The 27,648-nt window shown below is 55.0% G+C and overlaps 2 protein-coding genes across 2 annotated transcripts; one reads left to right on the top strand and one right to left on the bottom strand.

The window, feature by feature from the left end:
- Positions 1–554: 554 nt before the first annotated feature.
- On the top strand, positions 555–8,440 carry Atg9b (autophagy related 9B). The gene is made up of 14 exons (XM_058574351.1): positions 555–1,210; positions 1,353–1,398; positions 1,533–1,595; positions 1,806–1,967; positions 2,561–2,702; positions 4,190–4,944; positions 5,128–5,281; positions 5,477–5,656; positions 6,188–6,424; positions 6,619–6,752; positions 6,912–7,008; positions 7,195–7,318; positions 7,401–7,541; positions 7,704–8,440. The coding sequence occupies exons 1-13, from the start codon at positions 664–666 to the stop codon at positions 7,526–7,528; spliced, it is 2,769 nt and encodes a 922-aa protein (XP_058430334.1). The 5' UTR covers positions 555–663; the 3' UTR covers positions 7,529–7,541; positions 7,704–8,440.
- Nos3 (nitric oxide synthase 3) lies at positions 8,423–27,201 on the bottom strand. Its single transcript, XM_046429852.2, has 26 exons — positions 26,989–27,201; positions 25,263–25,365; positions 24,717–24,865; positions 24,401–24,563; positions 23,096–23,187; positions 22,854–22,995; positions 22,557–22,696; positions 22,263–22,437; positions 21,693–21,794; positions 20,733–20,927; positions 20,555–20,628; positions 20,276–20,420; positions 19,938–20,042; positions 16,381–16,448; positions 15,867–15,983; positions 15,602–15,776; positions 13,569–13,701; positions 13,377–13,455; positions 13,078–13,265; positions 12,392–12,564; positions 11,882–12,092; positions 11,716–11,803; positions 10,633–10,754; positions 9,580–9,728; positions 9,177–9,371; positions 8,423–9,041 (listed from the first exon to the last, which is right to left on the bottom strand). Exons 1-26 carry the CDS (start codon positions 27,150–27,152, stop codon positions 8,880–8,882), a joined length of 3,609 nt encoding a protein of 1,202 aa, XP_046285808.1. The 5' UTR covers positions 27,153–27,201; the 3' UTR covers positions 8,423–8,879.
- Positions 27,202–27,648: the final 447 nt, after the last annotated feature.

The following is a 27,648-nucleotide window of genomic DNA, read 5'->3' as shown; positions in this document are numbered from 1 at the left end:
CCCCATCTGGCTGCAAACTCAGGCTGTCTCCCCTCTTCCTTTATTTAGCACCCTCAGGCAAATAAAACCATTTTCTTTTTTTTTTTTTTCTTAAAGCATTTTCCTATTGATAACTGTAGGTGGGCGTAGAGGGAGGAGATATGATTTTAAGAAATGGAAGATTTGGCCTGGGGAGATAGCTTAGTGGTACAGCGCTTGCCTAGCAGCACGTGTTAGTGCCTGGGTTTGATCCCCAGCACTGAGGGGAAAAAAGGAAGATTTGACATCTTGGCTTCAAAGTCCTACAATCATTTAATGAGATTCCACTTTATTGCTTTGTTGTTTTGGTGGCTCTCTTTTCTTTACCTCTAGCCCCTTCAAGGTCTGAAGATGGAGACTGTCTTCTTGTCCCAGTGCATGCCCAGTCCCTGCCTTCCAAGTTGGCACCTCTCCCAGGTATGGGGGCTGGGCCCTGAGAGGATTGGCCCCAGGTTGCCCTGCAAGGGGTGTGAGTGATCACACAGGTGACTGAGAGCTGGGACGCCCGAGGCCTGCCCAGCCTGAGTCACCTGGTACTGTTGTTGTCATTGTCCTGGTTGAAGTCCCTGCTCACTTCTATAGATCTCTGTGGGAAGAGCCACAGCCCCATCCCTCCAACCTCAGGAGAAGAGAAGCCGCAGCCTGATGGTGAGCCGAATGGGCTGGGGGGGGAGCAGGGGGCGGCTGGGGCACTGGGGAGAGCTGGGGCCTGGCTCAGTGCCCCTGCTCCCCGTGCCCCTGCTGCCCCCTACTCCTCCGCGTCGAAGACCTGGGGGAGGGAGGGTCTCCTTCTTCTCTCTGTCCCCTACCCCTCGTACAAGAAGCTCCTCCTCCTCACCATTCCCTCCTGCCCTGGGGTCCTCCTGCCCAGTGCTGCAGGGGACAGAGGCCTCTCAGCCTGGCCACAGTGCCCTCCCCATCCCAGCTACCCCCCCAACACAGGCAAGACCTGCATCGACACCCGCATCTGCTTCCTCCTCCTGGGGATCCCACTCCACCCCACCCCTGGCCTCTGTCACTCCCCCTCCCTCATGCCGGTGCCCCCAGGACCCTCCTGGGCTGCGGATAGGCCCTCTGATCCCTGAGCAGGATTATGAGCGGCTGGAGGACTGTGACCCTGAGGGGTCCCAAGACTCACCCCTCCAAGGGGAGGAGCAGCAGCCCCTACTTCATGTGCCTGAAGGGCTTCGGGGTGAGTGTGTGGCAGGGAATAGGTGGGGGGACTAGGAACTTCATGGCTCAGCCCTGTGGGCCTCTGGCATGAGTTGAGGGTGTGGAGAGCTGATTGCTCAGGGGTCAGCGCTCAGTCCTGATGTGCTGTGCTTCCTGCCTAGGCTCCTGGCACCACATTCAGAACCTGGACAGCTTCTTCACCAAGATATCCTTTGTATTGGTCTTCAGAGGAAGCACGGAGGGAGTGGGTCCCTTGGGTGGGGAAGGGTTGTGGGAGGGGAGGGTCCTCAAGAAGAGCCCATTGCATTGTGCCTCAGGTGTCTTTAACACCACTGCCACATCTATAGCTACCGCCAGCGAAGTGGCTTTGCCTGCATCCTGCTGGAGGATGTCTTCCAGCTGGGGTGAGAAGCTGACCCTGGCCCCGAGCATTATCTTCTGCTTCCTCCATAATGCCTGTTGCTCCCAGCCCAGCCCAGGCTTGCCCCCAGCAGGCCCTGGCTCTGCTGTGTGTGTGTGTGTGTGTGTGTGTGTCCCACCTAGTGGTGGGCGGGGCAGAAGCCCACCTGCCCTCAGGCTCATCACAGTCCCACCCCCCCCCCTACCTTTCACAGACAGTTCATTTTCATTGTCGGCTTCACAACCTTCCTTCTTCGATGTGTGGATTACAATGTTCTCTTTGCCAACCAACCAAATAACCGCACAAGGCCTGGGCCATTCCACAGCAAAGTGAGCTTGTCAGATGCCATCCTATCCTCAGCCCAGTGTGCAGAGAGGTGAGTGACAGCTGGTGAACACTGTGGCTAGGTCAAGATGACAAGATGGTTTAGATGAGCAGTTCCCAAAATTTTTGGTCTCAGGACTAAGTGTATTTTAAAACACATTTCAAGTTGATGGAGTAGCTCAAGTAGATGATGATTAAGAGATTCATATTTATGTATGTTTACCTTATTAGAAGTTTAAGCAGAGGACTTTAACTTTATTTTTGTAGTTCTGGGGCTGGAACCCAGGGGTTCAGGCATGCTAGGCAAACACTCTACCACTGACTACACCCTCAGCCTCAGGGCAGCTTTAAAACCTAGGAATGTGCAAGCACACACTCCCTAGGCTGTCAGTGTGATGTGAAATTTCTTGTGGTTTCTGGAAAACTCCATTGCACACTTGCAGGAGAATGAGAATTCAAAGAGCAGAAAGCATTGGTGTGATTTGCAAAGAAGTGTTGATTTTGCAGACACTTGTAAGGGCCCCTTTGGGGATCCGCCTCCCTGGACCCACTTTGAGACCTGCTGGTCTTGCCACTGCTCCAGATGACCGTCTCCTCTCTGGGCTTCCCGTGTTTCTCCACCACGACCTGTCCAACCCCATACAGGATTCATGCCAGCCCCCTGCTGGTCTTCCTCCTGGTCCTGGCTGCTGGCTTCTGGCTGTTCCAGTTGCTTCGCTCAGTTTGCAACCTCTTCAGCTACTGGGACATCCAGGTGTTTTACAGGGAGGCTCTGCACATCCCCCAGGTAAGCTACACAGGCATGTCTGCCTTGAGAGTGTGAGCAGAAGAGAGAAGCAGGAGTTAGGGGTTGCACAGGAGAAAGAGCAAGGGCCATGTGGATGGAAGCTCTACCTGGGGAGACAGCAGAAAGGGCAAGGCCTTGTGACACCTGCCCTGGACTAAGAGTAATGTAGGTGGTGAGCACCTCCACTTAGGAGACATGGTCCTTGCTCTCATGGAACTTCCTTTGTTTAGATGTGTCACATAAGATGACTTATAGTCACATGCTTGTGGTAAAAACAATGGGTGTTTAGAGGAAGGGTTGTCACCTGGCTTTCTAGAGCAGGAGGAATTTGAGCTGGGCTTGGAAGGTCAGGACAGGAAGAGGGGAGGACATTCCAAGCCCCAGTTCAGGATTTGGGAAAGCAATAGGCATCTCCAGGCAATGAGGAAATCAACCTGCTGGCTTGAAACGGAGCCTCCAAGGGACTATTGGGTGATTACCACCACCACTGTAATAAGCCACTTTGTTGGCTTTGTCACCATCTCCTGGTCAGGCTCTGTCCTTCCTTGCTCCCACTCCTACCTCCAAATCTGAGTTCTTTGTTCAAGATACCTTCTGTGGCCCACTTCCCTTGTTCCCCTTCAAAATTCCAGAGCCTTTGGCGCAGGCACAGCCCTCTTGCACTGCAAGGGGAGGCATTCTAGAAGACTTGGGAGTAGGGAGGCTTCAGGTGCAGAGTAGGGGAAAGTCAAGAGGCCAGCAGAATAGACAGGAGAGTAGGAGCTCTGATCCTCTTGGAGGCTGCTGACAATCCCCCTTCTTTTTCCTTCTCTCCCATTCCTTCCAGGGAAGGGGAGATACTGGGATGAGCTGGAAAGGCTGGCTCATAAAGATTTGACTAAGCTGGTCTGGGGAAGCTGGGTGAAACTGGGTTAATATGAGGTTTACAGACCTCCAGATGAGGTCTGACAGCACAGTTGCCTTAGGGCATGGTCAAAGCCAGAGTCATGGGAAGACTAATTTGGTGACAGCACAGATGGCTAAGAGTGACTGTGGCTGAGTGTCTCAAAGCCTGCCCAGGCAGTAGGTAGTGAGGATAGGGGCCCAAACGTGATAAGCATACTGGACATGGGAAGGAGAGATTCCCCCAAGACTGGCCAGTCATTCTGAGGGGAGGCTCAGAAAAACCTGACCTTAAGGAGCCAAGAAGGCAGCTTCCATACCTGGAATTTAATGGTGTCACCAGGAAGCAGTGACTAATGGCCACATGAGTGGCAGGGATGATGAGAAGCAGAGCAATTCAGAATAGGACAGAACTAAGTAGGAAGTGGCTCTGTTAGCACAGGGTTAGGCAGAAATCCAAAGGTGGGGATGGAGGATAAGTGGCTTAGCTTTGGTACTGGTGAGTTTGTGGCCGTTTGTAGGCAGCCCGTGAGGGTGCATTGAGCTTGGGCATCACTGTGGAGTAGAATCAGGACGGCTAGTGCTCACCAGGCCCTTCTCCTTAGGAGGAGCTCAGCTCCGTGCCCTGGGCGGAAGTGCAGTCCCGCCTTCTGGAGCTGCAGAGGAGCGGGGGGCTATGCGTGCAGCCTCGGCCGCTGACGGAATTGGACGTCCACCATCGCATCCTGCGTTATACCAACTACCAGGTGGCGCTGGCCAACAAGGGCCTGCTGCCCGCCCGCTGCCCGCTACCCTGGGGAGGCAGTGCGGCTTTCCTCAGCCGCGGCCTGGCCTTCAACATCGACCTGCTTCTCTTCCGTGGTCCCTTTTCGCTCTTCCGTGGAGGCTGGGAGCTGCCTGATGCCTACAAGCGCAGCGACCAGCGGGGCGCCCTGGCCTCGCGCTTGGGGCGCACGGTGCTGCTGCTGGCTGCCGTGAACCTGGCGCTGAGCCCTCTCGTGCTGGCCTGGCAGGTGCTACACGCCTTCTACAGCCACGTGGAGCTGCTGCGACGCGAGCCCGGCGCGTTCGGGGCGCGCCGCTGGTCCCGCCTGGCGCGCCTGCAGCTGCGCCACTTCAACGAGCTGCCACATGAATTACACGCGCGCCTGGCCCGCGCGTACAGGCCAGCAATGGCCTTCCTGCGCGCCGCGGAGCCCCCGGCGCCCCTGCGCGCGCTCTTGGCTCGCCAGCTCGTCTTTTTCTCTGGCGCGCTCTTCGCAGCGCTGCTGGTGCTCACCATCTATGATGAGGACGTGCTCGCAGTAGAACACGTACTCACCACCATGACTGCGCTCGGGGTGACAGCCACCGTGGCCAGGTGGGACGGCACATACCCGGGGTGGTGGTGGTGGTGTATCCTTTTTTGACCAGGGGCTGAATGAGACCCCTTCCGCTGGCGAACCCTAACCTCTCCCACTTCTAGCGCCCACCCCATCTCCCTGTCCCACCCATTGTTCTTCTAACCCCAGATCCCTTCCCCACCCCAAACCCCGCCCTCCAGGTCTTTCATTCCGGAAGAGCAGTGCCAGGGGCGTCCCCCGCAGCTCCAGCTGCAGGCCGCCCTGGCGCACATGCACTACCTCCCAGAGGATCCCAGCGCTGGCGGCAGGGCCAGTGCCTACGGGCAGATGGCGCAGCTACTGCAATACCGAGCGGTGAGGGTCGGGATCACAGGCGGCTGCGGAGGTGACATGGCACTGGGTGGTCTGGCTGGAAGAGGCAATGGGCCACACAGGGACCTCCAGCCTACCGAGTGCCTAGGTTGGAGGCTTCTTGCCCTGGCGAGTGTCCCTGGGGGCTCCCTAACCCTGATCACTGGGGGGGTCCCTCAGCAACTCCTGCTTCCCCAGGTCTCTCTCCTGGAGGAGCTCCTGTCCCCACTCCTCACCCCGCTGTTTCTGCTTTTCTGGTTTCGCCCTCGTGCATTGGAAATTATTGACTTTTTTCATCACTTCACTGTGGATGTGGCCGGGGTTGGGGACATCTGTTCATTTGCCCTTATGGATGTGAAGCGCCATGGCCACCCTCAGGTGAGAGCCCTTTTCTGTCCTGTGGGGTTATGCTGGGTAGGAGTTTGCTTGTCTCACCCAAAGCAGACCTGGGTTTCAACCCAGCTCCATTGCTTGCTACCTGTGACCTTGAGCAATCTCTTCACTTCCTGGTGCCTTAGTGTCTTTACCAGGTGAAGGCAAGGAGAGTAAGCAGAGTGTAGATGTGTAAGGATGACAATGAGATGACATCGGTAGACCCTTTACAGAGTTGCTGGCAGTAAATGGGAGCAGAGGGCCTCACAGAGGCTGGGAGAGGGGGGATGGCCAGTGGTTAAGTTTAGAGAGGACAGCCATCCCTTTTCCCTGGGGCCTGGATCTATAGCACTGGGACTGTCTGTATTTGGAAGCTGGGTCTAGACCTAGGTCCTGCTCCTCTGCTTTTCTGGATGATCCTGAAGTCATTGTCTCAGCTCTGTTTCCTTCACTTGGAACATGGAGCAGTATTTCCTGTCCCACCTACTCCCCAGAGGCTCAGTGTCTAGCATCTTGAAGGACTGTTGTTGCTCACAGTGGCTCTCGGAGGGACAGACAGAAGCCTCCCTGTCTCAGCGTGCAGAGGATGGAAAGACTGAGCTCTCCTTGATGCGCTTCTCGCTGGCACACCCACAATGGCGTCCACCAGGGCACAGCTCTAAGTTCCTTGGGCACCTTCGGGGACGGGTACAACAAGATGCAGCTGCCTGGAGTGCTACCTCCACTCGAAGCCCCCCAACTCCAGGGGTGCTCAGCAACTGCACCTCACCTTTGGTGAGTCCCAGACCTGTCCTACCCTTCTGCCCTTCCCACCCCTGGTCCCAGCCTTCCCCTTTTCCCATTTCACTTTTGTGTTAACCTGGTGGCTGGCCCAACCAGCCTGCTCTTCTTCATTCTTAAGATTTCCTTTCCCCCCTTCCTTCTTGTCTTCTCTTCTGACCCTTTTGGTTTCCTCTTCTCTTGTTCAGCCGGAGGCCTTCCTGGCCAACCTCCTGGGGAATCCGTTTCTACCTCCAAGGGACTTGAGCCCCACAGCCCCCTGCCCAGCTGCCGCCACAGCCAGCCTTCTTGCCTCCATTTCCCGCATTGCTCAGGACCCCAGGTGAAGGGTGGAGACCCGAGATGCAGGGGAATCTTGTTTGGGGCTGATTCTGCAGAAGGAGGGAGCTGGATGCAAAGGGATTTGAAAGAGGAACTATAGTCTGACCCTCCCTCTGGGGGAAAAGAGCATGTCTCTTGACCTCTGCATACTGTGTTCCAGCTGTGTGTCCCCAGGAGGCACTGGGAGCCAGAAGGTGGCCCAGCTCCCAGAGCTTGCTTCTGCTGAGATGAGTCTCCATGCCATCTACCTACACCAGGTGAGTATAAGGGTGTCAGGAAGAGAAATATGGGGAGAAAGGAGATTAATACGATAGAGTGGAGGGAAGGGTGCCTAGAGTCTGAGAAAGTACTTGACAAGAGCTGCTATCCCTCTGTACCTAGCCCAGGGGCTTGGCCTTGCCCTTGGGCAGGAGGGAGCCCCTCATTCTTCTTCATCCATCTAGCTTCATCATTATCAGCAGCAGGAACTGTGGGGCGAGGCTTCAGCCTCCTCCCCATCCAGGCCCTGGTCTAGTCCCTCACAGCCAGCCTCGCCCGATGAGGAGAAGCCATCCTGGTCCAGTGATGGTGAGGAGGCTGGGATGCAGGGGCAGATGTTACTAGATGTTGAACATCATGGCACTGCCCAGCTGATGGCTTTTGTCACCAGGCTCCAGTCCTGCCTCCAGTCCCAGACAGCAGTGGGGAACCCAGAGGGTCCGGAATTTGTTCCATAGAGGGTTTCAAGAGACCACAGACACCCTGAAGGAGCCTGGCCAGGTCCCCAGCACTGACTGAACAGACTCTTCAGGTCAGTATTGTCTGCTTTGGAGGGGAAGGAAGGAAGGAGGAGGAAATTGGTTTGGAGCAGTTGTAGCGGGACGGGAACACTGGTGGGATTTGGAGTAAAGGGGATGGTCATCTCTAGGACCTAGATCCTTCGATTTCTATCAAGAGTCTTCTCCACCCCCAGGTTCCTGGCTTCTCCAGCTACAGGAGATTGTGGATGGGTGTCATGGAAGGACACACAGAGCCCTACAGACGACAGTCCAGGATGCTTTAGTTGGGCAGAACCTGGGGGTCAATAAGGAACTGGCCCCAGAAAACAGGAAAAGAGTAGGAAAGGAGGTGATGCCTGTGGTATGGGGAAACCAGTCTAAGGAATAGTCCCCATATAAAGGGGCTAAAGGACAGTGCCCCAACTGGCTGTCTTAGAGCAGTTATCTGGGAAGAAGTTCTCTGATAACAAGATGGAGTTCAGGGGCCCAGATGGAGATCAGGCTAAGTATTAGAAAGACAGTGAGGAATGTGGTCTGCAAGGCAGGGGGTTCTTCCCTCTGGGGGAAAGGAGCCTCCCCTTTAGGTTCCCATAAGACTTGGGGAAAGTGGGGCCTTGTGTGTGGAAAAACTAGGGAGGGCTGATCTTTTGGACTTCAGCATTGAGGAAGTAGGTGTGGCTTCTTATCCTGTGTGAAGTAAGCAGTAAAAATTGCTCATAGTTGTGTGACAGTAGTCTCTGGCATGCCCCACTCCTGGCAGCTGAGGGCTGCATCTGCTTTCTCAATAAAGAGCAACAGAACAACACAGGAGAATTGCCTGTGATTGGCTGGAAACCATGGTTTTAGAGTGCTAGGTCACCTGCAGTGTGTAGGACTGGCTGTCAAAGAATTACCACCCCCACAGCTAAACAAGTTAAAACAAATCTTGTCTTTTTATAATTGTAATCCATAGGGATTGGGTTAGGCATCTCATAACATCTGGCATGATGATCTCATAACATCAGTCTCACGATACTCTTCAATAATAAATATTTGAATGATTTAGACTTTAAAGGTGATACTCCTTCCTGAGGGGGAGGGGGAATCTACAGCTCACCTAAAGCACACCAAGGCAGGGAAGCAGTAAGCACCCCCCCCCCAATACCATTGCTGGCAGGGGCCTTCTAGAGTTAGGCAGATTCCTGCCAGAAGCCAGTCTGGAGAGGAAGAATTTTTCTTATTCCCAGAGGAATAAGGCTGGATTTCTGCAGCCTTGCAACAGGTGCTAGAAGGCACCTTTAGGAGGTGAGGGGAGGTGGCTGGCCCTGGTTAACCGACAGTAGTGTGATAGCCTCTATCTTTGGGCACTGGAGTGGAAAACCAGAGGGCCATCAAGGGTAGAGGGTGTCTGAGCCTGGTGGGTCAAACGCCCAGGGCACTGCGCCCCGCAGCTGTCGCTCCTGCAGGGAAAAGCTCTGGGTGCGTATGCGGCTTGTCACTTCTTGAGTGCGCAGAGTGAGCCCGAAAATGTCTTCGTGGTAGCGTTGCTGATCCTGCGGGAAAAGAGCTCAGTTTATCAGAACAGGGTTCGAGAACCTAGAGGCTTGCATCGGACCTGTCCCGGGCCCCGCCCCTTCACCCGGTCAAGCACTGCCCCCGCCCTGGCCCCGGGCCTCGGCCCTTCGCACCCGCAGCACGCCGATGACGTCACCCGCCTCGTCCAACTCCATGTCGCCCTCTGTCGCTAGGATTCGCTGCACAGTTTGCAGGACGCTGGTTGCCATGGTGACATCGCCGCAGACAAACATGTGGCCCCTCTCGAGGCACAGCACGCGGTGCACCTCAGCAGCCAGCTCAGTCCTCAGGACGTCCTGCACGTAGGTCTGGGGGATGCGGGTGAGGGGCGGAACGTGACTGTGGCGGGCGGGGTAGGGCCTCCGCTCCCGGGGCGAGGTCTAGGGCGGAGGTGGGCATGGGTGGGGCCGAGTGGTTGAGGGGGCGGGGCCTGGGACCGCGTGCCTACCCGAGCGCACTCACTACCCTTCCCTCTGCCAGGCTTCAGGTAGCCCCCGCGCCCTCGGGGTCGCGCACCTTGGGGCTGTCGGGTTCCCGGGAGAAGGCGGTGAGGACGCGGCCAAACACCCCGCGCTGCTGGGCGTCTTGCACCTCGTCGCGGTAGAGATGGTCGAGTTGCGAGCATCGGCAGCCGAATACCAGAGTCATGGGGGCGGGCTGCAGTCCTACGAGCAACACGGCTTGGGAGGGGCCCTATTTGGGTGCAGCCCTAGCGACACCGCCCCATTCATTGGCCACCTTCGCCCAGACTGACAGCCCAGCATTTATGTCGAAAGCAACCACTTTCCTGGCTGTTTGACCTCTAGGGCAATACGTGACGCTTTCATAGAGACCTTGAAGTCTCTTTACCGAGAAGGAAACCGATCTCAGGTGGCTGGCCAGTGGTGGAGCCAGGCTAGAACTGGGTCTTCTGACTGGAAACTCCATGCCCTTTGCTTTGTGACATCGCAGATTCACACATTCTCCCACTCCTTCAACCTTCTTCTGAGTCACAGCCCCCTTTTGATTGACACCCCATGCCCAACCTAAACACCCTGTCACTTCTTTAGGCGAGCCACACCTAGGTGAGCTCTGGCACAGCCCAGAATCTACCTGGGACATTCTTTTGCCTTTTGGGTCTCAGCCCATCCCTTCTTTCTTCTTCTTCTTTTTTTTGGTACTGGGGCACTCAACCACTGAGCCACATCCTCAGCCCTTTTTTTAGAGACAGGGTCTCACTGAGTTGTTTAGCACCTAGCTGTTGCTAAGGCTGGCTTTGAACTTGCGATCCTCCTGCCCCAGCCTCTTGAGCCTCTGGGATTACAGGCATGCGCCACCACACCCAGCTTGCCTTCCTTCTTAATTCAATTCTGCACCTAGTATGTACCAGGGAGCCCGACAAACAAGGCCCAGCCCTCACCGCCAGGCACCTCCCAACCCCAGCCTTGTTCTAATAAATTTCCCTTCACCTTTGGCCCCAGTTTCTTGCACTCTTTCCTACCTGCTTCCTGCTTTCCAGCCCCACCCCTTTGTCCCTAGAATGTGTGACTCCTCCTGCCTTCCACTCAGTCCCTGCAGCCCCAGCCTCACCTTTGCTCTCAATGTCGTGAAGCCGCTCCTGCCAGAATCCCCTGAAGGGGGCAATGCCAGTGCCTGGGCCCACCAGGATGCAGGGCAGACTGGGATCAGGTGGTAGCCGGAAGGAGGGAGCCCTGGCCAGAGAGACTCCATCAGGCCCCCTTCCTCCCCGGGCCCCAGTTCTTACCAACCTCAGGCAGGTGGTGCAGACAGAAGAACCCAGGGTCCAATGGTAAAGGAGTTATACCTGTAGAGTCCCTGGAGTCGTCTCTGGATCAGTTAGTGGGATGTGTTTATTTAAAAAACTCTGCCCACAGGCAGAAACTCCCTGGGGCTGTAGCTTCTAAGGGATTGGGTTAGAGGAAATTTAGTTTAGTTTGGACTGGAGGGTACTTAAATGACTCAACTTAGGGGTTTCGGAAAATATGTGGAAGGACAAACAGACTTTTGATTAAAGGGAAGCTCATTGAGTGTTTAAAAGCCATCATGTTGAAATTTGGTTTATATTGAGTTGAGTGGATTCCTGGGTGGGTTTGGCTCCCTGGGCCTACTGGGTGCTGAGAACACAGTCACAAGGAGATTTGGCTCCTAGCTTCTGGAAAGGGTCAGATAGGAACGCAGCAGGAGGAAAGGGCTCCTGAGATCTTTCACTCCTCAGCACTCTGGCTGAGGGTGGTCTTTACCCTAGGTAGTCCTTTCTGGGTTGAGTGGGGTCTTGGGGACCACAGTCCCATGTGCCATGTCTTCCAACACAATTGTGCCCAAGGACAGAGGCCTGTGGAAGCCATGTTTCACTAAGTGACAACTGGCTGGCCTAATCCCTGCTGTGTCTCTGGAAATCGTAGTTTTAAGGCAGGACCCTGAGTCCAAATTAGTGAAGTCCAAAACTTAGCCACCATTCTCAAGTGGCCTGATGATACCCTGTCCTTGGTCTGTTATGCAGTAACACTCCTCACCAGAGTTACCACCTGACCCTCCGTGACCTCCCCCACTGATTCCCCATCTGTTCCCAGCCAATCATGTGGCACTTTCTCTATCCCTGAGTGGACATTCTCTTTACTTGATGCCCCTCCCCATCCTGTAGTTTTCACTTACCCTCTGATGAAGCAAGGCACGAGGTCTCCAGCCTTGAGTTGGCTCAGCCATGTGGAGCAGACTCCATAATGTAAGGGGCCCAGCCCATCTAGTGGGTGGGGAAGAGAGGCCAGTAAGGGGCCTGTCCTGGTTCCACTGAGGGACCTGTTCCTGCTCCTGTCCTTACCCTGGGTCCTGTATGCCAACACAGCTACGGTGAGGTGGATCTCTCCTGGGTGGGTGCTGGGTGCTGAGCTGACGGAGTAGTACCGGGGCTGGAGCAGGGGCAGCTGGGTGAGGAGCAGGGGCGCAGGCAGTGCCACTGATGGGAACTGCTCCAAGACCTCCAGCAGGGTGGGACAGCGGAACCACTTCCACTCTTCATAGCGCCGGGGGTCCTGGCAGAGCGGCATGTGGTGGACTGGGTGCCCCATAGCCCTGCTTGGTGACCTCCCTTTTTGAGCCCTCCCTGCTGAACCTCCTTGGGTTCCTCCCTCAGTTCAGGCCAACCAACATCTCTTTACAATCTTGGGCATCCAAAGATGCATCAGTCAGACTGAAGCTGGGTCTTAAAGCACCAGGACAGATTGGCCAGGAGAAGAAAGTCCAGGCAGAACCTTGCGTGAGGACTTCCTGACACTGGGTACCCCCGGCTCATGCTTCTCTCTATCCCTGCTCCCTGTGGGCTGGCCCCCACCTGGCTGAGGGCCTCCAGTTCCTGCTGTTCGCTGGACTCTTCGGCTAGAGTGCTGAGCAATCGAAGGAGGCGAGGGCTGGGTGGAGAAGTGATGTCCAGGAAGTAGGTGAGAGCCTGGCGCAGCGTGCACGGGGGCAGCCGGGGGTCCCGCACCCAGCTCGGGGGAGGGCCACCTAGGGTCGGTGCACAGGGAGCTCTGAGGAAGGGGCCCAGCTCACACTGCACTATCTGGGCTCAAGTTAGCTTTGGGGGGATTGACTCACTGTGTTTTATTTGGAAATCTGCCCTCGAACAGTAGTGTGGGCTTATCTGGGCCTGTCTGGGCACCCTCAGTGTATTTGTCTGGGCTTCCATACCCCTAACCCCTGTTAAGATTTATCTTAACTCTAGTCGCTGATTTGGTAGAAGATACACTAGCTATGGAGCAAGTTGGGGAGGCTCTAGGAGGAGCACAGAGCAGGGGAAAGTCTTTTGGGGTCACGTTGCGGGGCAGGTTCTGAGACCAGAACCATGCTTTGTGTGGACCATGCAGCAACAAGGCCAGTCTGGCAGGGGTGGCACACCTAGCTTCAAGCTAGTGCCAAGCAGTGAAGGGAGGTGGCAGCCCTGCAGGGCGGACCTCAAGGGGCCACTGGGCCAGGGGAGTGGAGCAGGCTCTCAGTTTCTTGCGCAGATGGAGCCCTTACCAGGGCTGCCCTTCTCCAGCTGCTCCACTGCCACAGGCTCGCTGGGTGGTGGCGGGTCCTCCACGCGGCTCAATAGCGCCTCTACGAGGCCAGGCCGGTTGGGTGGGCACACACCTATATGGTCCCCAGGCTGGTACTGCAGCCCCTCCTGGCCTCCAGTGTCAAGGCGCACCAGGATGGTGGCCCGGCTGCAGGTGGGGAGTTGGCAGTTATAGAGGGTCAGAGAAGGGCAGGGTGGGGATGGAGTTTGGGAGGAGGAGGCTGCAGTGGGCGGGGGGAGGGTGAACCATCTTCCTCACGTGGATCTGCTGCTTTGCAGGTTTTCCACTGAGAGGACTGTGGCCTGGAACATTTTCCGCCTGTGCACATGGATCAGGCCTGAAGGTGGGGAGGAAGCAAATGAGAGGCTGAGCCTGAGCCCCTGGGAGAGTGAGTGCTGCCCCCCAGCCCCCCACCCTGGGGACAGCAAAGATCCAGCATGCAGGCCGAACCTGGCAGCAGCTGTAGGCCCTCAGCCTGGGCACTCAGCCGGTACCGCTGACGCTTCCAGCTGCGCTTGGGGCTGAATATATCCTGGGCCGCTGCCTTGGCATCCTCCCCCACACAGAAGGTCTCACAGGAGGCCTGAGGGATGAGTAGAAGGGCTGAGGACCTCCTGCCACCAGGGAGTGGCTCTAGTGAGGAGCCACTCCCTGGTGAGAGGGTGTGACATGGGTGTGCACTGGGCCTGTGGGATACACAGCAGTCTCCTGTCATTTGGGGTGGCCAGCCGCAGGGGCCAGGGCAGCCCCAGGAGCAGGAGGGAGGATGAAGAGAGGCCTGTGCTCACTTCACAGTACCTTGTTCTCCAACTCATGGCTTGGCTGCTGCTCTGGGGACCTGCAGACGACTCCTTTGACTACTTGTCTCACTTGTCTTATAAGGGATTGCCCTGTCTCTCAGGGAGCAGCTCAGTAAAGGCAGCTGTGCACTCAGACCTGCATTCAAATTCTGACTCCTTACATTTTTCATGCCTCATTTCCCCATCTTGCCAACTCATTGAGTTCTGGTGAAGTTTAGATGAAATACTTTATGTAAAGCCTTTAGCACGACACATGCAGATAGTAAATGCCATCTTCCTATGGAGCCGGGTCGGGGGTGCATGCCCTGGTATCTGTTTCTGGCCAGGAACAAGTCCAGTGAGCAGCTTGGACATCCCAGGCCTGAGTTCCAGGGCTTGTCCATGGCTGGCTAAGGCCCATATCACCAGGTCCTGTTACTGTTTCTTTTTTGATGCACATAGTCTTATATCTCTTCCTTCCTTCCTTCCTTCCCCAGCCCCTCCCTTCCTTCCTATCCCCACTGCTACCACCCCAGTAAGGCCAGTCTTCCTGCCTCTTGGATGCGCTAACTGGTTCCCCTCCATTAAAGTCATATTCCTGAAACTTCACATGTGCTACTTGGGAGGTCGAGACAGGAGGATCGAAAGTTCTAGGCCAGCCTGGACTAGCACTGGACAACTTAGCAAGACTCTGTGTTAAAATAATAGAAAGGGCCAGGATGGTACTCAGTGCTAGAGTGCCCCTGGGTTCAACCCCCAGTACTGCAAAGAAACAAAATGCAAACCAAAACGAAAACGTTGTGGTGGTGTCCTGCTCCAGAACTTTCAGTGGCCCCTTTTTTCTCTTTAAGTCTTATTTTCTATTCCCTCCTTCCCAAGCTGGGCCTGCTTCTCTGGATTGGCCTTCCCCTCCCCAGGAAATCTTCCACCTCTCGGGCACCCTCCCCACCAGCCCAGCCCCTCTGAGGTGGCCTTCCTCCTGGCTCTGGATGCAAACCTGCTGAACTCAGGCTGTGGGCTCCGGATGGATGGGATCTGGGGGCTTCGGCCCTACACAGAACAGTGTCAGCAATGAGGAGAAAGAGCCCCTGTTCAGCTCCAGGCATAATCCCCAGGTGGGGATCACTGCCTGCTGAGGAAGCCCAGGCTTAAACGTCACAGTTCTTGGGACCCTGCCCTGGCCAGGATCACCTCTCCTAGCCAGGCACTGCCTGACACCTACCTGGCCTCCAACTTCCTAAAGATCCCAGGCTGCTCTTAGTGTTAGTCTTGCCTCTGCCTGACCCTCTCAATTCGATCTCTTTCCCGGTATGCAGCCCACCACTGGCAGGGGGCCTACCCTGCACACACTGTGTGTGTACTCATGGGGCCCAGCCTGGGCCTGACTGACCACCCTCCTGCCAGGCCCTGCCTGTTCCCTTTTGTCTAAGCTTCTGCCTGGGTGTGACACCTCCTGTTAGGGCACATTGTCCACGACTCAGGTCTGAGCCCAGATATGTTGGCTGTGCAGTGGCAAAATGAGAGTGGATTTGAGAAGGAACAGAAAGGGGTAGGAAAAGAGACAAAAATCAGGGATGTGGTAAGCCTCTAGCTGCAACATCGAAGGTCTCAGCACTGAAGGAATAGAGGAGAGTGGCCCCAGGGTGGTGAGGATGAGAATTGGGGGCTGGACAGGATCAGACACTGGGGTGCCTAAGGGCTCACCTGGAAGGCAGCCTGGGCCCAGCCGCGGAAGGCCTCCTCCTGGCCACACAACTCGTCGCCCTGGCCCAGCTGCAGTAGCCGTTCCCCACCCAGCTCCTCCAGCCTCGTGTCCACCGCCCGAGCAAAGGCACAGAAGTGGGGGTATGCCCTGGAGCCCAGCCCGAACACACAGAACCTGGGGTGCAGGGAGCCATTGTTGGAGCCGTCTGTACCAGCCCATGTCTGCCCTCAATCCCTGCACACCCCTTTTGGTGAGGACCCCAACCTGAGGGTGCCCAGGGCCCCTGCGCTGTCTGTGTTGCTAGACTCCTTCCTCTTCCGCCGCCAGGAGGACACGAGGGGGTCTGAGCAGGAGACACTGTTGAAGCGGATTTTGTAACTCCTGGCAAGAAGACAGAGACAAGGATATCAGGGAACTGGGGAGGCAGCCCAGGCCCAGGCCTAGCCTGGGGACAACTTCAGGGTTTCATCTCTGCGATAGGAAGGGACCTGCCCTTGGGAGGAACTGAGGGGCAGCCAGGACCAGGGTCTGTTCTGGCTCCACCTCCCTCTGAAGGAGACTGCAGGACTGTCAGCCTCTCAGAGGCTTGGGCCTGGGAGTGGGTGGGCCCCTGGGGAGGGAAGACCTCTGGGGCTGGGATGATGTTCAGGCCTCCTGGCTTCTGTCTACAAGGCTTTTGGGGAAGGACTTGAGGCATGGGGTGGGGGTGGATCCTTTCCTTTGGTGTCTTCAGATGCCTCCCGCTCCCTCCCCTCCCCCCAGCTATCTGCCCACTCACTTGTGCTGCTCTGGCCGAGGGGAGCTGTTGTAGGGGCCAGACATCTCCATCAGGGCTGCTGCAAAACTCTGCCCAAGGAAGCATTCATATCATGGATATGCATTTCACACTCCACGAAAATGTGAAACTGTACTTGGTTGATCTTTAATATTCTTTTTGTTGTTGTAGTTGGATACAATATCTTTATTTTTATGTGGTGCTGAAGATCGAACTCAGGGCCTTGCACGTGCTAGGCGAGTGCTCTACCGCTGAGCCACAATCCCAGCCCTATCTTTAATATTCTTTTTTTTTTAAGATCTTCTATTTTTTTTTAAAATTTATTTATTCATTTATATGTGGTGCTGAGGATCGAACCCAGGGCCTTGAAGTGCTAGGCGAGCGCTCTACCTCTGAGCCACAACCCCAGCCCCTAATATTCTTTACTAATAACTTCTAGTTTTTGTTTTGAAAATTTCAGAAGAGGGTTGACTTTTTGAAAAAGTCTACTTTTACACAACTATGTAAAGTAATATAAGAGAAAGACCATCCTTATCTACCGTAACCTCCATGGGAGAGACACCGTTGACAGGTAGAACATTTCTAGCCCTTCAAAAATGTGTATATGCTCCTTGGGGTTATCAGGAGGTAAGCTGAAATAATGTAAGATTGAAAATACTATAAATGGAAAATATATTTAATATACTTAGCCTAGCTGGGCAAGGTGGTACATGCCTGTAATCCCAGAGACTGGGGAGGCTGAGGCAGGAGGGCTAGAAGTTGAAGACCAGCCTTAGCAAGTTAGTGAGACCCTGTCTCAAAATTAAAAAAAAAAAAAAGGGTGGGGAGGGGATGCTGGAGGTGTAGCCCAATGGTAGAGCACTTTCCTAGCGTGTGTGACACCCTGGAGTGGGGGGAAGCACACTTATAGTAAACGTATAGTTGTAAGGATTTTCACAGAACAAACCTGTATAATTGGCATCTCAAGAACCATTACCAGCATCCCAGAATTCAACTTCTTGTCTCCAACTTGGGGTGATCAATCAATTTCCTGATTTTTTTTGGTACTGGGAATGGAACTCAAGGACACTCAATCACTGAGCCACATCTCCAGCCCTATTTTTGTATTTTTTATTTAGAGACAGGGTCTCACTGAGTTATTTAGCACCTTGCCATTGCTGAAGCTGGCTTTGAACTCGCGATCTTCCTGTCTCAGCCTCCTGAGCCTCCGGGATCATTCACATGCGCCATTACACCTGGCCTCAATCTCTTGGTTTCTAACACTATGGATTAGTGTGGCCTTTTTCTGAATTTTATACAAAATGAATCCTACAGTATTGATTCTTTTGTGTCTGGCTTCTTTCATTCATGTTTTGAGATTTATCTGTATTGTGTGTGTTGCAATTTGTTCACGGTTAATGATGGAACAACTTGTTGATCCAGTCTATCGCTGATTATTGTTTGAATTGTTTCCAGTGTGGGGTGTTATGAGCAATGCTGCTATAAGTATTCTTGTTCCTATATCATTAGTGAATCACCCCATTTTCTGAGGGGTTTATTACTATATTTGCTCCCTTAAAAATTTGGGGTAATATTGAAATGCATAAATCTTTTTTTAGGGGGGACACTAGGGATTGAACTCAGGGGCACTCGGCCACTGAACCACATCTCCAGTCCTATTTTGTATTTTATTTAGAGACAGGGTCTCATTGAGTTGCTTAGTGCCTCACTTTTGCTGAGGCTGGCTTTGAACTCGCTATCCCCTAGTTTCAACCTCCTGAGCCGCTGGGATACAGGCATGCGCCAATGTGCCTGGCCCCTCAAAGAAAATGCATAAATCTTAAGAGTGCAATTCAAGCTGACCAGTTAGCAGTTACAAAAAAAAAAAAAAATAAAAAGGGAAAAAGTTTAGGTCTATGGTATGGCCCAACAATTCCACTCCTGGATATTTATCCAAGAGAAATGAAAACATAAGCCCACAAAAGCCTGGTACAAAAATGTTCTTAACAGCTTGATTCATAATCGCCCCAAACTGGAAAGAGCCCAGTGTCTAACATATCCCAGTGTGTTTAACATTCAGCAGAAGAATGTTAAACACGCCAGGATATTCCCATGGTGAACACCACTCATCGGGCGACGGGAACACAGGACTGAGTCATGTAACAACATGGGTGAATCTCACAAACAGGCCAAGTGACAGAAGCCATGGTACTGTGTGCGTCCATTGTATGGCACTGGGGAGCAGGTGACACCAATCTGTTATGCCAGGAATGGCAACTATGGTAGGGAGGTGGATGGGGAAGGAGACTGACTTGGAGGAGTCGATGAGAGAACTTTTAGGATGATGGAAGTGTTCTATATCTTATTAGAACTGTGGGCCACATGGTTTTATTTACTACTTTTATGCTGAAATAAGTCAGTTTATGGTGTTGCTTATGCTTTGAAAGTTTGTCCCTAGAATTTGTGTGTTGGGAATTTAGTCCCCAAAGTCATTTGGAGATAGGACCTTTGGGAAGTGTTGAGTCATGCAGGCTCTGCCTTCAGGAATGGAGTGGTCCACTCTGGATTAATGGGTTGTACTGGGAGTGGCTTTGTTATAAAATTGAGCTCTGTCCATGGGATGCCTTCTGCCATGTCATGATGTAGCCAGGAGGCCCCGCCAGATCCTGAGAAGACACTGAGATCTTTTTTAAAAGACAGATCAGAATGTGGGCTCATATGGACAGGAAGGCAGAGGAAGAAGGCTTCTGTCTGCAGTCAAGCCTGCTGTAGGGGATTCTGGGTCTAGAGGTGGTACTTAGTGCTAAAGAGGCATTACTCCTGGGAGAGGAAATGCCTTTAGCTTGGCCAGCTCAGAAATTCATACACTGAGAAAATAATGGTTAGCAACAAGACGTTCATTGGTGGTACTGCTGAGCAAGTAAAGTCATCTAGTCTATGTTGGGGTCTAAAGCACTATTTCTTTCTGTTAAGTAAAGAAGGAAAGGAAAAGCTAAAGCAGGGAATTCAGTGAAGTATATTTGTTTTTTGTTTTTCCATTTGTCAATACCCAGGAGCACACAGTGGCACACCCCTGTAATCCTACTGACTTGGGAGGCTGAGGCAGGGGCATCGCAAGTTCGAGGCCGGCCTTAGCAATTTAGTGAGGCCCTAAGGAACTTAGTGAGCCTCAAAAAAGAAAAAGGGCTGAGAATGTAGCGCAGTGGTAAAGTAACTCTGGGTTCAATCCCCAGTGCCAAAAGAGAAAAAAAGAAAGAAAGAAAACCCAGCAAACTACCTCTCCCCCAAAACAACAACAATAAAAACCCCAGGAGCAGTCTGTCCTCTTCGGTAAGCTAGGGAGTGCCTTTCTCGTATTAAAAACTTGCACTAACAATGGAGATGACCTGGGGACACAGGCAGTGTGTGCGCAGAGCTGGGGTGTGGCTTGTGCACCTTGGCAGGTCCACATCTCATTCTCCCACGTGGGGGCTCCCTTGGCATCTCCACTTTCCTTCCAGGGGTGTGTGTCCAGCCTCTCCAATTTAGACTCTCTCCTCATTCCCAGCAGCCCTCTTTGCCCCCTTTCCGGAAGACCTCACCTCTCCATTCTCTGGGGGATCTCCATTCCCAAATGTGCTGGTCACCACCAACACCAGGGTCTCGTGCTCCAGGGACACCACGTCATATTCATCCATGCACAGGACCTGTGGGTGAGAAGACCAACGTCCTGGGGGCTTGGCCCTGTTGCCCCTGCCCCTCACCCTCCTTGGCAGGGTGAGATTCAGGTCCTGACTTGATCCCTGAGTCCTTGTGCATGCTGGGGTTCCTCGTGAGTCTTAAATTTGACCCTCTCCTGACCTTCAGGGCACCTCTGAAGGTGCTGACAGAGGCCCGCCCCATTCCCCTGCCAGCTCCCTGCCCCTGGGCTTAGTCCTACCCGGGGGTCAAACGCCTTCCGGAAGAGCCTCCCCAGCTGCTGTGCATAGCTCTGGGCCCGGCCGGTCTCGGAGCCATACAGGATGGTTGCCTTCACACGCTTCGCCATCACCGTGCCCATGAGCGAGGCAGAGATCTTCACCGCACTGCAGGCGAGAGTGAGGTGAGGGCCTCCCGGCGCAGGAGGGGTCCAGACCCCATCAGAGCAAGGGCCTGGGTGCCACTGCTGGGTTGGATCCCCCAGGAGTGAGGGCGAGGGGAGCACTTCTAGGGAACTCACTTGGCCACCTCCTTGAAGGTCTTCTTTCTGGTGATGCCAGTGCCCTTGGCTGCACTCCCCTTCCAGGGATCTGGCTGCAGGAAGTGGGGGGGGGGCAAAGAACATAAAAGGTCAGCAGTTCCTAAGCTGCTTGCTTAGCGCTGGGCCCAGGGGGGCAGGAGCCAGCTGGGGTGGGCACCTGGTAGCGGAAGGCAGGGGATAAGAAATAGTTGACCATCTCTTGGTGGAAGACAGGAGTGAGGCTGCCTGAGATGGGGGGTACGATCCAGGCCCAGTCGGCAGGGCACCCGCCCCTGGCCTTCTGCTCGTTCTCCAGGTGCTTCATGAAGGAGGCTGTGGCCGCATGGTGGTCCACAATGGTCACTTTGGCCAGCTGAGGTGGGGAGAGGAGAGAGGCTGGGCTCAGAGGCGGCTTGTTGACCCCATCCCTTCTACTTCTATCACGTTTGTCACCCCACCCTACACTAACCTAGCATATACTGTGTCCCCTCAAACCACAGTGTCACCTCCAGGTTGTAGCTTGCATGGTCATGTTCCAAGTTCGACATGGGTAGCAATCCTAATCTCCAGTATCTGTAAACCTTGCCCCCAAACCAAAATATCCTTAACTCTTTTTTGGTACCAGGGATTGAACTCAGGGGCGCTTAACCACTAAGCAACACTCCCAGCCTTTTTTTATTTTGAGACAAGTCCTTGCTAAATTGCTGAGGCTGACTCTGAACTTGTGATCCTCCAGCCTCCGCCTCCCAAGTCGCTGGGGTTATAGGTGTGTGCCACATGCCCAGCTATCCTTCAGTCTTGAGAAACCTCGTAGAAGTAGTTGGCAGGCACCAGATTCCTCCAACTACACATCTCAGCATGTACTACACCTAGAATGCCCTCCATCCTGATCCTCAGTGGATCCCACAATATGCCGCCGGGATAGAATTGCTGAACGAGGTTCCCAGCATGCACCAGGCCCCCATACTGTAGCATCTGGAATAACTGTGGCCATAGCTGCAGGTCCAGTGTGCCCCATGGTACATGGACTATGGAACGTCCACCATCCAAGTTCTGCCCCAGTTTCTAGGTGCCTCTCTCTTTTCTACCTGCTGCACCCCTGGCCCTTTGCCTTCCTGGCCAGTGTGAGCCCGCGTACCTGGTAACTGTGCAGCACAGCTACGTTAATTTCCACTGCTGCCTTGTCTTTCCAGAGGGATGATGTGGTGCGGGTATCCAGGTCCATGCAGACGGCCACATCCTGAAGCAGGGGAGCATGGCATTGGTTGGGACACAGGCAGTGGGTAGTGGATAGAGAGTATCTCACCTCAAACTTGTGGGTGAAAGAAGTGAGAGGTAGGAGCAGGCCTTGGGGGGCTCAACTGCTCAGTGTGGTCTAGCTCAGGTTTTTGCCTGCAAATTCACCACAGAGAAGAGAGGCCTTGTGCCAGTCACTTCCCAGGCAGTCCTGGGCCTTAACTCTGAAATGGGTCTTAATCTTTTAAGGCCTCGCTTGAGAAAATCTGATGAAAGCTATAGAACTGTAGATTCTAGCTCTGGAAACACACACACACACACACACACACACACACACACACGTGCCCCTTTGCCTTGGCTTTGGTGTTTCTAAAACCCTTGTCCTTAGACCTGATGGAGCTCAGATTCTCAGGTTGGCCTTCTGAGGGTAGGGCATGCAGCTCCACACCCCCTCTTCACCAGTGGCCCTCACCTCCAGAATGTTATAGCGGTGAGGGTCACAGAGGTTCCTCATGCCGATCTCAGAGCTCATGTACCAGCCGCTGAAAGGGGCCGCGGGAAACTCCAGTCCTCCTATCTCCAGTAGCATGTTGGACACCGCAGGAAGAGCGTACCAGCGCAGGCCTAGGGCTGCGAACCACTCCAGCCTGGGGGTGTCAGGCTTGGATCAGCCCCCCACAGAGCCTTTGCCAGGGGCTCCCTGCAGCCTCTCCTCTAGAGGCTCGGAGATGGCCTTACCACCCCACCCTGTCCCTTTCATGCTCACGTGGGGTGCTCTAGGGGCACCTCGAGGACCAGCTCGGGGGGCAGAGTGAAGAGTTCTGGGGGCTCATCAGGGGCCTGGAGCAGCAAGGGTAGCACATCAAAGCGACTGTTTCCTGGGGTCCAGCCATGCTGGATGCAGAGCTGTGTGGAATGGGCAGAAGTGGGTCCCAGGGGCCCTCTCCAGGTCCTCTCCATTAGTCACTTCCATCCTTCACTTCAAGAATCCCTCACTGGCTGGATGTCCTTGCCCAGCAGTACCCTCTTCTTTGTCATATCCCATTCTTGCCTCAGTGCCCACCTCGGTGATCTCCACGTTGGCAGGGTCCCCTCGCACAGAGCCATCCTGCTGCCTGTAGCCAGCATAACGCACTAGCTGGCTGTTCCAGATTCGGAAGTCCCCGCGGCCTGGGGAGCGCTGGGGGAACACTGTGATGGCCGAGCTAATGTGGGGAAGAGAGCTGGTCAGAACCCCTCCTTCCCTGCCGCCTGAACACCAGCTCACTCTCCCGGAGCTGGCACAGTGGGGAGGAGGACACTCACCGGATGTTGCCCTTGTTGGTGGCGTACTTGATGTGATTGCAGATGTAGGTGAACATTTCCTGTGCAGACCTACAATCTCGGGCATCAAACACCTGGGCCCACCAAGGCAGGGGGAAAGGCAAAAAGAGAGGGCTCTTGAGTGCCAGCCCAGTGGGAACTTGTGCGTGGCTCTCTGGGAAGGAGGCAGGGGCTAGGGGAACCACTCCATGTCCACTTAATCCATCCTCTCTATTTGTATCTATGATGACCCCTTCCTGCCCTGCACCCCTGCACACCTTGCATAGCCTGCTCTGATCTCTTGGGGCGAGTCTCTCCTCCCTCTAGTAGCTGACTTTAGCTGCAAGGGCAGGTGACCCTGGTCAGTCTTCTTACTCCTTGAGCACAGTGATACTGGGAGGGGTGGCTATACTAGGTGGCCTCTGGGGCTGACAGTCTGACGCTAGGAGTCCTTTTGACTGGCAGAGTGGAGGCCTCAGGAAGAGGCTGGGAGGTCTTATTCCTGTCTGAGGGAGGAAGAAACTTTTGACAGGGACAGGGGTTGGCAGGAGCTGGCCTGGGGCCAAAGGAAGGACACAGCAAGACAGCAAGGAGTGGGGACTATTATGGAAACTTTGGGTATAAGTTGAGCTAAAGCTTTGAATAATTTAGAGGTTGGGTGAGGGTTGGGATAGTTCTTATTTTATTGGAGGCGCCTTTGGGATTTGCTGAGTCTGTGGTTTCATTCCACATTCTTTGATGGCCACTTATAGCCAAGGAGGCCAAGGTCACGGATTTAGTTCCCCTTTGAGTCCCTTGCTTCTCTAGTGCTGCGGTCCCAGGCTGTTCCAGCAGCCCAGGCTAGCTCTGAGCTGTGTGTGTGTGTGTGTGTGTGTGTGTGTGTGTGTGTGTGTGTGTGAAGGAGGGTGTGGGGGCCAGCAGGGAGCAGGGGGTGTGAGGAGGGGCCTGGTTGGGTAGCAAGTCCTGCCTGGCAGAAACAGCCAGTTAGGGGCCTTTCCCAAAAGCTGCTTTTTGTTCCTCTGACAGCCACCTAGGGTGTCCCTGCTCAGCTGTCCTCACATGCTCAGTGGGGCTTAGAGTTTTCATCCCTGTCCCAGCCAAGGGTCTGCTAACCAGGTGTCAGCTACCAGACTGAGGCTCCCTGGGGACTCTGAGGGTGGGCCCATCCCCTTACTTTTCATCTCTAGGGCAGTGGTTAGAATCCCCCTTACTGCCTGGCACCCCAGGGAAGCCTCAGGGGCTACCCACACCTTCCCCTCTCCTTTCTGTTCCCCGTGCTCATCGTGGGCACGCGCCAGCTGGCCACACCTGCAGCTTTCCCCACTGGATCCGGCCCACACAGCGGGGAGCATTGCGCCAGGCTTGCTTGGCCCCGAACACCAGCTCACTCTCCCGAAGCTGGTAGGTGCCTGTGGCTGCCACCTCAGCCTCCACCTCCTGAAGCCGCTGCTCATGGGCCTGGGAGCCGCTCCTAGGGAGAAAGGGAGGGCACACCATAGGAAGTGGAGGCCTTCAGCCTTTGGTGTGAGGATCCGATGAGGGAATGGAGTGTAGGGAGGGTGATCCTGAGGTTTCTGAGGCCTCAGTGAGACGAGGGGGCACTGTGAGGTCAGGGAAGTCTCACCTCTTGATGGAGCTGTAGTACTGGTTGATGAAGTCCCTGGCCTGACCCAGCAGCTGCTCAGTGGATGGAGGGCTCTGGGAGGGTCGACTCTGTACTTTCCTTGGAAATACAAGGGAGCCCAGGCAGCGTCTTGGGGTGCAGGGCCCATCCTGGTTAGGGGGAGCAGGGAGCACAAAGGTCCCCAAGTCAGATTGTAGGGTTGGTTGTGGGGTGGCAGGGACTGGTTCAGGAGTTTGGGGCAGAGGGAGGGAGGGTTCAGGGAGGTGTGGGTCTGGGCCAGGAGTGACTGGAAACGGGGGTGAGGTTGGAAGGGTTTAGGGCATACTTGAGTCAGGGCTTGGGTCAAGGCGAGGGACTGAGAGTCAACAAAGTCCCTGCCTGACCCTCAGCTCCTCTGATTCTTTCCAGTCCTCACCACTTTTTGGAGACTAGGGGCTAATTCAAGGCAGGGCAGAGTTTCCTTATTCTGGCCTGCAGCTGAGACCAGGCCTCAAAAAGTATACCCCCACCCGCAGCCCCCAGGATGTGCTGGGGGCCCCCCCTTACCTGCTGGGCCTGGGCACTGAGGGTGTCATAGGTGATGCTGCCCATCTCCCAGTTCTTCACTCGTGGGAACTTGGGTCCCTCCGGGGGCCTGGTTAGTGGGGGACTGTTGGGAGCCAGGGACAGAATCACAGGAAAGGAGTTTGTTTCTTTTGGGGCTCCCCCCCAGATAGCCTGGATATCCCTCCCACAGCACCGCTAATCCCACTGATTTGTGGCTTGCCGGCCGTCTGCCTCCTGACATTTTCTGTTACCCTGCACAAGGCTTCAGGAGGTAAGTAGTGACTGCACCCCTACGTAGAGAGGGCACTGGAGGCTCGGAAAAGTCAGGGCTCCTGGCGGAGGTGTGCAGGTGGCGCTTTTCCCCTACCTGCTGCCTCTGGCCTCCTGGTGCTCAGTCAGGCCTGGGCCTCCAGGCTGGGTCCCCGTTTCTGTATAGTGCCCGCCTTACTTCTTTTGCAGGCGAGCTGTTGCTATGGTCTGAATATGTCTCTGTAATTTCACGGACTGGAACCTTTGTCCCCACCATGGCAGTGTTGAGAGGTGAGACCTTAGAGGTGATTATGTCAAGAGGGGGCTCTGCCCTTGTGAGTGAGTGATCCCGTCATAGATGAACGGGTTTTAGCGGAAGTGGCTTTGTTGTGAAAAGAACACATGCCCCCTTGTGTTGTCTTGCCACATGAAGCCCCCTGCCATGTGAGATACCCATGCCATGCTCTTGCACTTCCAGCCTCCAGAACCATGAGCAAAATAAACCTCTTTATACGCCACTAGATCTCAGGGAGTGCGGTATAGCAACAGAAAATATACCAGGACAAGTGTCCCATCCTTCAAGTTGTCACAAGCCCTACTTGAGGGGGATGGAGCCCGTGCTCATCTGAGCTGAGGGAAGCCCCTGCAGGGATTCCTCAACCCTGATTTTCCTTCCACTCACACCCCTCCTGACAGTGGCCCTCGTGTGAAGGGAAGCCTCAGAGGCCTTATCACTTCCTCCAGAGCCGCCAGCCAGCGAGGGGAGGAAGGGAGGGACTCAGGCTGGGGTGCGCCTGAGCTGCAGGGCCGCAGCCCTGGCCTAGCACCCCAGTGGGCCTCCCAGTCCTTCCTTCTCCAGGGATTTTGGCTCCAGAAGGGACTCTTCTTGGGGCTAGGGCTGCAGGGTCCAGTTTGGGGCTGGCAGCCACTAGAAGGGGGCCTGGAGCAGAGAAAGGGCCTAACCCTGCCTTTTCAGCCCCCACCTCAAGGGCCTGAGTCTCCTGGCTCAGCTCTCTCTTCCTTCCATGATACCCCACTCTCTTACTGTCCTTGAATGCCCCTCCCCAGCTCCTGTTTCGTCCAGTTAAGCGTGATGATTGCTTAATCATCACTTCTGTTTGTTGAAGGCTTGCCATGAGCTAGAAACTTACAACCCGGTGGGGTAAGTACTACCGTGTCCCCATCCTATACAAATACAGGCTCAGAGAGGTAAGTAACTTTTTAGAAGCCAAACAGTTCTTGGCGTTAAACCCTGGTCCAATTCTGTAGCAGGCCCCTTTAAGTCTCACGTTCACCTGCTACCCTCAGACCTTGACCCTGGTCTCTTTCTGCCTGTCCTGTCTAGTCTATACTGATGGCCTTGACCTTTTGTGTCGGTGACCTGACCCTTCTGGCTGAGCTGCTAGCTTCAGCCTTTTCCAGCCCTGGGCTTTAGGCCTCCACAACACCCTCCTGCCCACCTGCTCCGGTCTCTCACCTGTGGTCTGGTGCCGGTGGGGGTGAGGGTGGGGATGCTGGGGCTCGGCTGGGCTCTGATACTGGAGAGGCTGGGCCCTGTTTGCCGCACAGCCCGAGGCCCAGCCCCAGTCCCAGGCCGCAGGGTGGCCCAGGCTCCTGGCCCACGCTCTTCAAGTTGCCCATGTCGGCTGCACGTCAACTCTGCCTCCCGCTCCAGCAGAGCCCTGTCCTTTTCCTTAGGAAGCAGGGAGGGGGCTGAAGGGAGGGGGGCTCCCTGGTGCTGGCCCTCGCCCCGCCCCTGTCCCATACACAATGGGACAGGAACAAGGCCGGCTGGGAGGCTCTAAAGCCTCGGCTCCACGCCCGCTGGCCCACAGGGTGGGAGGCCGGACGCCTGGGTTCCGCCATGAGGGCTTGTGCTGATAAGTGGGAACCCAGGTGTCCAGCAGAGGCCTGGGGCTGGAGTGCAGGAGCAGGGCCTGGGGGGAGTGGTGGGGTGGAGCAACCAGAAGGTCAGGAAGATGCTTTGGAGGTGTCAGGCCAGAAGACGGGGACTTTGATCACTGCCTCCATAGAAGGGATGATGAAGTCCTACAGTCCTAGTGACCACAGGGACTCCCAAGCTAACCTCGACCCTCTTCTTCACCGCCCCCCATCTTGGTGATCCTAGCACCACCTC

This window comes from Marmota monax, unplaced genomic scaffold (assembly GCF_021218885.2).
Source record: "Marmota monax isolate L192 unplaced genomic scaffold, Marmota_monax_Labrador192_F-V1.1 WCK01_AAM20220418_F8-fsc00193, whole genome shotgun sequence".
Classification (NCBI taxonomy): Eukaryota; Metazoa; Chordata; class Mammalia; order Rodentia; family Sciuridae; genus Marmota; species Marmota monax.
This window is presented reverse-complemented; position numbering and strand designations above follow the sequence as displayed.